This window comes from Halichoeres trimaculatus, unplaced genomic scaffold, assembly GCF_033239565.1.
Source record: "Halichoeres trimaculatus isolate MK-OKI-2021-1 unplaced genomic scaffold, fHalTri1.1 fHalTri1_scaffold_5, whole genome shotgun sequence".
In the NCBI taxonomy this organism is placed as follows: domain Eukaryota; kingdom Metazoa; phylum Chordata; class Actinopteri; order Labriformes; family Labridae; genus Halichoeres; species Halichoeres trimaculatus.
Window position 1 is genome coordinate 9041038 of NW_027437183.1, and position 13125 is coordinate 9054162.

At 38.5% G+C, this 13125-nt stretch overlaps 2 protein-coding genes and 1 non-coding gene across 3 annotated transcripts in view; 1 reads left to right on the forward strand and 2 right to left on the reverse strand.

The window, feature by feature from the left end:
• Positions 1–1435, reverse strand: part of slc39a14 (solute carrier family 39 member 14) — a 37480-nt gene extending 36045 nt beyond the window's left edge. Inside the window, exon 1 of the mRNA XM_074671032.1 lies at positions 1205–1435. Coding sequence (XP_074527133.1) covers positions 1205–1256 — 52 coding nt within the window. The 5' untranslated portion in view covers positions 1257–1435. The remainder of the gene's footprint in view (positions 1–1204) is intronic.
• A 1269-nt stretch (positions 1436–2704) lies between these two features.
• Positions 2705–2776, reverse strand: trnap-ugg (transfer RNA proline (anticodon UGG)). The gene has a single exon. It is a non-coding gene; the product is annotated as a tRNA-Pro (tRNA).
• Positions 2777–3331: 555 nt separating this feature from the next.
• LOC141791096 (STAM-binding protein-like A) lies at positions 3332–12142 on the forward strand. Its single transcript, XM_074671317.1, has 10 exons — positions 3332–3469; positions 6023–6247; positions 6624–6699; positions 7078–7173; positions 7636–7999; positions 8210–8334; positions 8805–8942; positions 9067–9179; positions 10430–10529; positions 11123–12142. Exons 2-10 carry the CDS (start codon positions 6045–6047, stop codon positions 11177–11179), a joined length of 1272 nt encoding a protein of 423 aa, XP_074527418.1. The 5' UTR covers positions 3332–3469; positions 6023–6044; the 3' UTR covers positions 11180–12142.
• The last annotated feature ends 983 nt before the right edge of the window (positions 12143–13125 follow it).

The window sequence follows — 13125 nt, forward strand, 5'->3', positions numbered from 1 at the left end:
TCTTATAGTAAGTTTAAAGTATTCTAAACTTTACTCAAAGTATACTACAACTTCTTTTGTTTGACCACGACCGTATTATAAACAACTATTATCAAATTGTCTTGCAGTGGTTTACAGTACAAGAAAAAAAGGCAATCAGGCTAACTCGACCGATCTTTGTGTTTTCCATTTATGCTGACTACTGCAGTATCACTGATTCCCCAAAGGAAAGAGGAACAGCTCTCACCCATGACTTCAAGATTTCTCTCATTGTCAGGGTTTCACAACTTGCCCACACACACATAACACATGCACTACATTCATTCATATTTGTTAGTTTCTCATAAATAATACTTAACAAAACTAAAGACTTATAAAGCCACATTTTGTGTCACCTCTTGTAGGTCAAAATGATGGTGTAGCCTCCCTTTACATTTTAATAGTGTATCTCCTCAGCAGCATAAAAACCTCTTGAATCAGCCCCAATGTCAAAAAGTATTTGCCAGATATTGCTTGCATAGCCTTGCTGTAACCAGCACTTTAACAAGAAAGACTATGAACCTATTTCATGTTTAGTTTGTTGATTCCTATTGATTGATCACTGATCTTTACAATTGATCATTGATCAGAGACGGTTTTGTTGTGTTTGGACACAATTGATGAACATAACCCAGTACTTACATGATAGATAGATCTTTATAGGTGCTTTGGTCTGTTAATTTTCTAACCAGTATTTTGTAACCCAAAATACTGGTAGAAATATACAGTTGTAGGTAAACTGATGATAACACATGTACATATTGTGTATTTAAAATGCATTTACTGCTTCAACCACTGTTTTTTATACTTTACTTGATAGATGCCACTGTACAGACTCCAGATGTGTTTGTAGGCTACTCGCCCTCACATACTAACATAATTATACATTTGGCTTTCTTAACTAGATCTTTATGAGTGTAAAAATACGACGAAATTGAGTCAAGCGATTAAATTAACAACTCATTCGCAGTAATTAGACTAACTTGCTGTGGCTATATTAGATTAGCTTCAATAGCAAGTCCTTGGTTCAACTACGCAGCCAAAATTAGGCTAACAGGAAAGAAACCTCGCGGTTTGTACAAATATAAAGGTATTAACTGTCAGTTACGAGCGGGTTATGGTGTCCAACTAGAGCAGTGAATGGAAAATGAGCCAGCCTTCTCATTAGCCTTGGCAGTTAGCTTACCCGGTGATGCTGTAGGGATCAGAAAACCAGGTTTGACGTCAACTCTCCTCATCAACAGCGACCGTTTGGCCCCGGAGATGTCACATCTAGAGTGAGGAAATGTCAGACATGGGGAGCAGATAGTCTCCGGTACGTTCACTCATTCACACATCGATGGGAGTTTCTCTTTTTTTCCTCTGTCGCCCTCTCATTCAAACAAACCTCACAACAGGAGCAACGCGTGGAGGATGTGGAGGGGTCATCTTCACTAATGACGTCGACAGTTCACACGTTTCAAAATGACCGTGTCTCCCCCATGCGGTGAACAATGAGTACTGCAAGACTGAAATTTGATACCCACAAACTAGTATAAAGTTAAAATTATTTCAAATTGTATATCTTGTAAGTATTTGGATGCCTTAATTAAATATGTTCTATATGTAAAATGAGATGCAGATGCTATTCATTTGACTTGATCACTGAGTTTCGTATTTGTTTGACTGACTTACAAAAGGAGTTCATTTTGCTTTTTTCCACTGTTTTTTTTTCTTGCTGTTTCAGTAACAACAATTTTTCCCACATGGAGATCAATAAAAAAATATATACTATATGCTATCACTCTGTGCCATTTAAAGTGCAACTTCAATGAAATACATACGTGTTGTCAATTAGCTTTTAACTTGGGAGTACAGTATACTGATCCTAGTTTTTCATCTTGGAGCATCTGTTTTGACCCTGACTTAGGGGAAGCCACATAGACGCATAGTGGGATGTCAAACAATTATTTATCACAAACAATGCTTACAAAATAGTAAATAGGAATTAATGTTGCAGCTGCCATGTTGTGGATCCTGGCTGCAGTGTGAGTGAGGGTGGAAGAAGCCAAGTATTTGCTTTGGTTGCCAGCCCATAGGTGCCAGTGATCAGGAGCTAGGCAGGTATGAAAGTAAAAAATGGCCTCAAACTGAAAATAAAATAAAAAAGAAATTAATATTGCACATAACATGTTATAATGGTCTATTCGACTTTTGTATTGAATGCATGTCATACAGTAAATCATGTTTACATTGCACAAGATGTGAGGTTTTACTATGTGAATATTACGCATTTCATTCTTTGTAAGTTTCAATATATTGTTAATATGTTTTACAATTTTGCTTGCAGAAAATAAAGGATACACACAATTGAGTATTGGGTGATGAGGTTCTACATTACTGCTTTCTTTTAAATTTGTATTTCAACAGTCAATCACTCAACCATGACTTCTGTTTGCAATTAACTAAAAAAAGTCAAAAAGTTTCTATTTTTCACATTTTTGCTGAATTATTTTGACGGATGAATTAGAGGGATCAAACAAAATAGATAAGGAGCAAAAGAGTCAAAAATTAGAGGTGGCAAAATCTCTCTAATAGGGCAGCATAATCCCTTGGCATCATTAATACACAACTTTCATTTGTTACTGGCTCTTGTTGCACTTTGCAACAGGGAATCCAGGTAATGCAATTCTCAGCCAAACCAGAAGGGCTCGTCCGGGATTTGAACCCGGGACCTCTCGCACCCAAAGCGAGAATCATACCCCTAGACCAACGAGCCACACATTCAGTTGGTTGAGGACCTGTTTCAAGTCCTTTATTTTTGCCCGGGAGATGTACCATTTTGTTTGTGTTCTAGTTGTGGCAATGTAGTGAACCATCATACCTCTTATCCTACAATTCATGCTCTACCTACCACGGATCCCCCTGATCAGTCTTTGGAAAAGTGCATCGCCACAGATCACATTTTAAACAAAGGTTTTAATTTCAAGTGTTTTGGAGTAAATGACATCAGTCCAGGGGAACTGTTGAACAAACGGGTTAAGGGTATCAATTTGACTTAATAAACAGTTAAATCATGATTCTCAGTGCTAATTGATTCTGAACCATATTTTTTTTATATTTCATTCAGCTAAAAAAAAATACGGCCTGAAGGACATTTTATCTGTAAACGGTCTCATAACTGTCTATTTTAATTCATTTTTATTATTAAACGATACAAAGCAAATAAGCTTCACTCCCATACCATTAAATATTTGAAGAATAAAAAAAAATAAGTAAAGAACATAAATAAATCGAAGACTCTTTCTCCACTGACGTGATACGTCATGCGGAAGTGGTTTTGATTGCGGAAGTGTACTGAAGGCGCTGCCCACCGTTTCAGTCTTGATCAGGACCAGGACCCTGTAATTTGACCGTGTTTTGATCCAGCTGTATGTAGGCCCCTGGAAGCTTCAGTTAACAACTCGATCGGGTAAGATTGAAGCTAAAGTAACTTAACGGTTGTTTTAATCGCAGTCATCAACTCGTACTGTAAATAAACATAGCTTTGCTATGTTAGCGTGGCTAACGCGATGTCGTTCAGAAACATTGATCTCATCTGTGACTGGGCAAGCTACACGTCAAGATCTCAGAGAGCGAAACATTTGTCCAGCACCCCATAAACATAAAAGGGGAGCAAATGACCCAAGTTGATCTAATGAAACGAAAATCACTGTGTCTCTGTTTTGTTTAACTTAAAAACGGCCCACAGTTTCCAAATATGTGCAATCTACCTTTGAACCCTTTTCTAAATAACAGTTAGCTAAGAGTTTGTTAATTTTTAAAGCGTATATCAGATCGTTCGTGTGAAGTAAGCGTCATGATAGCATGTTAAGTTCTTTTTTGTTTACATTTTATTTTAATGATTGCTGGGTTATTTACAAAGGCTCATTGAAGAAGGTCTTAGTTCAAACAAGTAAAGTTTTGCATTTTCAGTTACTGTCTTGAAGTAGCATGATTATAGATTTTCAGCAACATACTCTTAAAATACCCAATCATTCTAACCAAAACGTCTTTATTTGGATGACAAGTTCCTTTTTAGGTGTATGGTCCTACTACTACTACTACTACTACTACTACTACTACTACTACTGATAGTACTACAATTGATGGAACATTTACACTGTAGATGTTCAGCTTTTGTGATTCATGTCAATAACTATGAGTTGATGATTAGATTGCCATAAATGGAAAGCAGATAAGCGCAACACAGAGAGGAAGACAGTTGTTTGTTCTTGCCTGTTGATTTTATTTTAAATGATTTGCTGAATAAGTTAGAATAAGTGTTTTACTTTGAGAACAACAGAAGTGGTAAAATACAATTCAGGAGTCACTGTTGACTTATCGCTTTGTCTTTGTAATGTAAGAAATGTCCATGAAGGCACAACAGTTGAAACTAAAAATGTATCAGACATGAAATCAAAGCCATATAATAAAGAATACGAGAAATAAAACGAGGCTCCTGAACAGCTCACTCCTCTCCACTCTTATCAGAGCCTCACCTCTTTAAGCTTAACTGTTAACTCTTTGTCCCCTCCCTTCTGTTCTGGCTCGCCAGCATACCATCATGACAGAATCAATGCGAGCCTCCTGACTGTTAGTCAGCATGCTGAGGAAGCGTTCTCACATTTGCCTTTATTTCACTGACAGAGAGTAGAAAAGCCAGAGTCATTCTGAATGAGTTGTCTCAGCAGAGTGATTGTTTATCTAAATAAACTCAGTCATAGTTGTGGCCTTGATGTAGGAAGAGGAGGGAGAGAGAGTGTTATAAAAAAGTAGTTATATGTAGACAACTTTCAACTTATTGGGGATTTCATTCATTTCACAATTTGTTGATGATAACCTAAACCCACTAGTTTCTTCTTGATCTTGTCATACTTTTGAATTTGACAACAAACTTCTTTTAAAGCAGCAGTTTTTAGTTCCCTGGGGACTTCTTGGAGTTCTTCCATTATGTTAAGACTTTAGTCTTGGTCAGAAGGTGCTGATAGGTCCAAGCTGGAAATCTTAAAGAAGGAGTTACACTTACGCTTTATTTTCCTCCCAGCCACTTGAAGCCGTTTTATGCAGCTCGTCACATTCAGCCATCCACACCACATCCATATATTGATGGCACAGAATGCTATTGCTAGTAGAACACCACACTATTTTCCTTCACATGCATTCACACTCTGCTGACTGGCAATCTTAGTGTCAGTGTTTTGCTGAAGGACACTTTGGCATGTGACTGCAGGAGCTTGGTTTGATTCGCAAACTGACCGATTCATTTGCAGCACTCTCTCCCACTGAGCTACAGCCGCCCACAACAGAGAGAGCAAAGCTATTAGTTGAAGGCTATTACTATCATTTCAAGGATGAAAATGAAACGGAGGAAGTGTTAATTGAAAAAAGATATCAATCAAACTGCTGTTACGAACACATCAGCTCTGACAACAGCTGTGAGAGAAATAAACAACATGTTGTCCACAAGTGGTGCTTGATAAGGCAGTTGGTTTAAAAATCATTGCCTTGCTTTGCCAAATAATAACTGGACAGGTTTCTCTCATCAGTTTTTCAGGTTTTTCCAGCATGTTAGTTTGTCTTTTTCAGGGGCAACAGAAAGTAAACATAAACTTTAACTGTTGAAGACTGAGGGTCTAATGTACTGAGTCCAACATGGAGAAAGTAATCATTAAGATAACAAGCTGCCATTTTTCATCCTAATATCAGTGCATTTAAATAACAAATACAGCAGCATGAGCTGACCATGACAACATGCAAAACTAACAACAGATGTAAAAACAAAATGAAGAAAGTTTCAGACTATCTCTGAATCAGAATTATTGTGACGAACTTGTATGACTTTATTTCTTTTTCTCCTAAATATTTCAGAGTTTTAAAGAGTTTAGAGAGAAGTGTGTACAGGTGTCAGTTTGCTTATGATTCAGGTTTACCTTTAACCATGAATTCACATTGCAGCATTAAATCTGCTGCTTTTTTTCTTCAGAGTTCCAGGTTGAGCTGCCGACATGGCCGACCACACTGACGTCAGTCTGCAGCCCGAGGAGCGAGTCCGAGCTCTGACCAAGAAGGGCAGCACTGTGGAGGTCAATGACGACATTCCCCCACGCCGCTACTTCCGCTCTGGCATGGAGATGATCCGCATGGCAAATGTGTACACAGAGGAGGGCAACATTGAGCACGCCTTCGTTCTTTACAACAAATACATCACGTGAGTATTTAATGGGCTGTTGATTAGCTAGCAATGAGCTTTTCGTAGAATCTGGCATAATAATCAGAGTACTTTATCTTCACTCTAATCTGTTTAGTTGAGTTTTGTTCACACAAACACAAGAGAAATGAAAACAAACACCTCTCTCAGTTATCTCTTGGAAAGACTGACTTATTTGACTCCACAATTTAAAACACAGTGATTGCAGCATGTGGCCTTTTGTGTTTAAAAAATCTGATAGAAAATGAGCAGTAAAGTGTTCTCAGAAAACAAACCAGAAACCTTTCTAGATGATCTTTAATTTCCTGAATACTCAGAGCATGAATACACAAACATTCATCAATGAATTATAAATGATTTTTATCTCCCCCCCAAGGCTCTTCATAGAAAAACTTCCAAAGCATCGGGAGTACAAGACAGCTAATATTCCTGAGAAGAAGGACACATTAAAGGTACAGACAGTGTTAATGCTAACAGCAATGTAAACAGTGTCTGATGTCCACTTTTGATGCAAGCAGAACTGTCCAGCGTTTCAATAAATGGCCCTACAGGGTTAAAGGTCAGGCTTGTAATGGCTGCCTTAGGAATTCTGAGACAGTGTGTTGGTAAAACCTCCTCAGATCTTAAAACTTAGATTATAGAAAATAACATGCTGATGGAGATAAGAACCAAAAGTTAGCCCAGGCTTTTGAATAACTTGTAACCTAAATTGCAAAAACTGTTGGTTTTTATATTTTAAAAGGATTGATGACAAAAAAGATTGGTTCCATGTTGGACAGGATGTGAATTCTTGAAGATCAACTTTTTGATTCACTTTTTTCCTCCTCCAGAAATTGAAGGACATCGCGTTTCCTCAAGCAGAGGTTCTAAAAAAATCTCTTTTAAGAAGATTTGAACAAGAGCATGCACAGTATCTCATCAAAAAGGTAACCTGTCACACAAACTAAAACGTGTAACCACAGACTTTGGTTAATTCCTTTTAAGGTTTAAACATCTGAAAGAATTCCTACTTATAATGTAAAAATGTAAAATTTACGACACTAAGTGATTCATAAAACTAATTCTGTTCACTGATTTTATGATATTTTTGGGAACACTGACTAAAGTGACACATTAATCAGCAGCTATTTTTTACCTGTGCTATAAAGGAAGTGTTATTAACAAAGTAAATGGAGACTGAATAGTAACATTGAGATTTAATAGTCTCATTTTGTAACTACTTGAAACAGATTTCCACTCATAAATAATTTACCCCTTACTGCCAAACAACTGAAGATAAATAAATATAACACACCATTTTTGCTTCAAATGTCTCCTGTGAATTAAAACAATACCCACAAACAGAAAGCACCTGTTTAAACTTGCACATGTTGGATCTGTACCCTCAGAAAGAGGAGGATGAGGCCCTGGCGAAGGAGCAGTCCAGGCAGCGAGCGTTGGATGCTGAGCGGGAGCGTGTGGCTGAGATGCAGCGGCGGCAGCGAGAACAGGAGCAGTTCAGTGCCTTCGAGGAGATGATCCGCCGCCAGGAGCTGGAGAAAGAGCGTCAGCGGGTGCTCCTCGAGTTCGCTACCCCTGTCACGCCTTCCCCTGATGCGCCCCTCATCCCAGGCATCCAGGGCCCCTCCATCCCACAGAGCCCAGGGGACCACACCGGCAACCACCAATATCCCCACCCTCCTCCAAGCAGCGGCCCACCCAGCTTCGACCGCTCCCTGAAGCCCGGCTCTCTGGTCAGCCCGGGGAACAACAGTGAGTTAATCTTTTTCTGCCACGAGGGGCCGGCCTTCAGAGGATTTAAAAACTGCCCTGCTCCTGCTTTAAAGTATTTATTCTTCTGAGCTGATTTCTGTCCCCCTGACCTACTTCATTTTCAGTCTAAACCATGCCGTGCTTCAGAACAAGACGAGAAGCTAACTTTTGCATTCAGCTTTTGTTTACTCCTCTCCATGGTGTTTGCAGATACAATGGTGGATGCCCTTCGGCAGTTGGCTGTTCCCGCTGAGCTGTGCCGGAGCTTTCTGAGGTTGGCCGAGGCCAACACAAGCAGAGCTGTAGAAACTTGTGGCATCCTATGTGGCAAACTGGTAAGACTTTGAGACAGAGGGACTGTGTTAAACCAGCCGCTCTGAATAGATTTGTTACAGGAAGCACAGAGAGGGGATGCTTTTAAGGGTTTTCACAAGTTTTTACCATGTGCTTGGCATCGTTGAATTCTATAACTTGAGAGAGTTAAAGAAAGAGTTCACTGTTCAGTCTCCAATGAGTGTGTGAGGAATGTTGTGAATGAAACTGAGACATCAGCTGACCTCCCACACCAGAGGGCCAGAACATAATCTCACTTATCTCACTATCCCAGAGCTGCTCCAGCTTTGTTTTGATTAAATTCATGCTTTTCAGATCAGGTTATCTCTGAGCTCTTTCACCTTTTTAATAATCTTTTACCTTTTAATGTTTTAGTAAACCAGTAAGAGCTTGGTTAAGTTAGCTCATGTGAAGTGTTTTGTTTTTCATAACTGTAAGGTATGTTTTAGTATGACACTTTTCTTGTTCCCAGACCAGGAATGCGTTCACCGTGACCCATGTCATTGTACCAAAGCAGTGTGGGGGTCCAGACTATTGTGACACAGAGAACGAAGAGGAACTCTTCCTCATACAGGACCAGTACGATCTCATCACCCTGGGTTGGATACATGTGAGTGGAGACTGACAGAATCAGAATCAGACGTATGTTTTACATGTGCAGGAATGGCACTGATAATACATACAATGCTAGTAGTAAATCAATTTACAACATGTTTGTCCACTGTGTGTCCCAGACTCACCCCACGCAGACGGCTTTCCTGTCCAGCGTGGACCTCCACACACACTGCTCCTACCAGATGATGCTGCCAGAGGCCATCGCTATCGTCTGCTCACCCAAGTTCAATGAGTGAGTCAGAAACCTGCTGTCGTCTTGTTGTTGCACTGTGAGAGGGATGGTTTCTGGCTGCTAATGGCACCAAGAATTATTCATCATTTTCTCCTTCATCTCAACGTCCAATTCACAAAACAGAATGGTATTCAAAAGCAAACAAACAGAAGTTTCCTCAGATCTGTCCACAAATTGATGAAGAGCTGAATGTGAAGGGGTCAAATTTTACTGATGTAGTGTGAAGCAGATTCAGGGCAAATGTGATGCTAACTTCACTGTTCACATTCGGCCTACTTACCTGAGCGAGTTAGCAAGAAGCAGCTTGTTCAAATAAAAAAAATAAATAAACATTCCATCATCCCAGTACCTGAGGTTATGATGGAGCCTCGTGTAGCCTCTGATTATTATAACAGTAGTGATGCCATAATTATCTATAATAAGCAGATAAAATGAGCAGGTATAATACTTTTAGTTCTTTCAGAGAACACGGTAAAATACAAATTACACTAAAACTGCACATAGCTGTTAGCTACAGTGGTTGAGAACAATGTTTTGTTTTGTTTTTTTTATTTTGTAGTCGTGCTCATTTGCAGATATCGGCCTGAAATTAATGCATAGTGCATTGGTGGCCTACCTGTGGCTCTTTGCCTTTTGGTGTGGGGCTCTTCGATCCATTCCTGAAAAATATATTTATAGATATATATATTGTTATGAGTAGTGGTGTGCTGACCAATGTAAAATATTAATATACTGATACCAATGTTGGGATGAGATTGGGTGATGAGATTGATACTTAAGTTTCAGTTTCTCTTCTCTACAAGTGCTCCTCTTAATCGCTCATGTGCTATCTATCTAGATAGATAGATAGATAGATAGATAGATAGATAGATAGATAGATAGATAGATAGATAGATAGATAGATAGATAGATAGATAGATAGATAGATAAATAGATAGATAGATAGATACATAGATAAAAATGTATTAATTTTCATTTTATGTAATTTTTTTATGTGTGGGAGGAAGTGTGTTTGTAAGACCACATGTGTGATGTGGCTCTTTGTAGTGCCACAGTAATTTTTGTGGCTCTGGGTCTCTGACTGGTTGGCCACCCCTGGCATAGTGGCTCATGTATTGTATGCAAGTACTGACATTTGATCTGCAATATAGCCCATGGTGCATTGAACTCTTTGCATATGCTTTGTGAGTTAGACGGTCCCTTTCAGGCCCATTTCTTTTTTTAAATCAAGCCCTGTGTCTATCTTACAGAATCGGCTACTTCAGGTTGACGGATCGAGGAACAGAGGAGATTTCCACATGTAAACAGAAAGGCTTTCACCCTCACAGCAAAGACCCGCCTCTATTTACAGTAAGTACATCTCTACTGAGACCATACTACAGGACTGTTGTTATGTTGGATCTTTTTTAAGTCTGAGTCATTTCAGAAATATTAGCTTGAAGTATCAGTATCCACTATTATGAGTGTGGTAATCATGAGCTCAAGATTATTGTTGGTAAAGCAGAAATGTAAGAAAAAGAGATGCCAGCATTGAAACAAGAAACTGATAAAGCCAGAGGCATAATATTGCATATGGGAGAAAATGTGTTATTGTCTGGATCCACTTCTTGATTTCCATCCATGTCCGACGCCAGGACACATTTTGCCGGAGTCAGTCTTATTAAAAAACATCCAGACAAAAAACTGGAATGCTTGTGATAATTTAGCCCATAGAACAATAGACAATCAGAGGTCTGTGCTCTTTCAGTGCTCTTCTGGGATTTATTTCTGAATGGAAAATGGATGTGAATGATTGGAAATACTCTTTTCCATAGTGGCCAGAGTTAGTGTGCTGTTCTAGCTCGAAGCCTTTTCCTGTGTGTCTTTTTTGCTGAGCAGGTACATTATTTCCTCCTCCTATCTATTAAAGCAGACTCTCACTCTTATCTCCTTCTCTTCCCCAGCACGCAGCCCACGTCAACATCACCGACAACACTGTGTCCATGATGGATTTGCGGTGATCCTACTTTTTTTTCCTTCTCCACCAAAACACTCACAGACTGTTTTAGAAAATAAACTGCAGACATTAGACTGGAGGAAACACTCTTGTTGTTTTTTTTAAGGATGGCACTGAGCAGACGCCGCCTCGTTGACCATTTATATGGACTTTAATTGTTCTTGAGGGAACAACGTTATGAACTGATTTTGATCTTAAAGAAAAAAAACATATTAATGCACTTTCCAAGCAAACATCTTCTGTCCCCTACATGGACCAGTGAACATCTGGCTCTTCAACTCCTCTGTTTTGTCAGTGTGTACTTATGCTCCTTCCTGTTCCACTTTTGTTTTAGCCATTGTAAAAAATATGTATGTTCATGTGTGAGATGTCCAATAATCCAACCCTGGTTTTACAAGTGTCATCAAAGTTTGGTTCTGCCCGACAGATAAAGTGCCAAGGATAAGATCATCCTCATGTTGTTGAGTTGTTGTGCTTCATGAAGTTCAGTGTGAAGTCTTTGTCTTGTGTTTCCCTCATAAGCTGTTGAAGTGCTCTGAGTGATGAGAGAAGAAGCAGCCAGGTGTAACTCAGGTATGCAGGCAGAGTTGCTGCTCTGTATTATATTTTTATAAACAAACACTCTCACTCCACAGTATCCTTTTTTCCATAAAGGGTTTTGTTGAAGTTTAACCCCTGCTTATGATGGAACACCTTCACATCTTTCTGTCCTCATACTTTCTTTGTGTTTTTAGGGGAGAGGCAATTGGTTGAAACCTATAAATGTGTCCAAGCTTTAGAGAAAACGTGCAACAGGAATTCTGAATGTACCTCCTGCTACATGTTATTAACTGCCCGACCCTGTTTCATGCCTCTAACTGTTTCTGTTTGCTCCCTTCTCTTGTGAGAAGAGGTAAATGATTAGCCATAAATGTGAGAACACCTACAAAGAACTGATGCCAAGAAAAATAAACTTATTGTAGATTCATTTTTTCTGCATTCTTCCTTTTGTTATGTTTGAGTTGTAAAAATGTAAAGTGTGTTTGCAGAATAGTAAATGTACTATTCAGAGAAATGCAGTTAAACATTGTAGACCAAATATAAACATTTGAAATAAACATGATATGGACTCGAAACATTCATTGTAAAACAAGAGGGTTAAAAAAAGTTTCAAACCAATAGATAACATTGATCTCGGGTGTGTGTGCATACTTTCAAACAAATGAGAAAGTGACCTTCAATACATAACAAGAAATCTATTCTTTTGCAGAAGATTCAATACAACACTCATCTAAATGCAAAAACTGCAAGTCACATCCAGTATCCAAGGTTATTTTTTTCTCCAATCATTGTTGCTATTGCTTTTGTTATTGTGAAACAATTTATTTTGGGAGTTTAAAAAGATGAGGCTTCAAAAGTCTGAAGATACCTTTTTTTGATAGGCACAATCTGGGAAAGTAACAGCTGGGAATTTTAGAGTTTCTCTTGAAAAGGAGGATCAATCGGACTATTTTCTTTCAAGGAAATAGAAAAAAAAAACTTCTGAGGTATAGCTGCAGGTGTGCTCAGTGGAAATGTTTTTTAGTTCGCTTTTAAAAGAAAGTGACTGGAAATTAGGTGGAAATTGTAAATGTGTCTTTTTAAAATTAATAAAATTCATAAAAGCACTGAATTAAGTAAAATGGTCAGTCATCTATTTTGTATTAAGGAAAATGCAATTTGGGAAATACATTTTCATTTTAAGAATAAAGGGGTAATATTAGAGTCATAATTTAAATTGAATGTCAAGTATCCAATTACCATTTTTATTTCAATCTTCAAGACTGCACTTTTTGTGCCTCAAATGAAAATCTATTTCAGGTCTGCTACCTTGAGGCCATACCTAGGGCCCTGTCTTTTGACCAATACACCACAATTTTAATCACGTAATACAGCCACTATGACATGATCATAGAACAGATTTAAAAACTG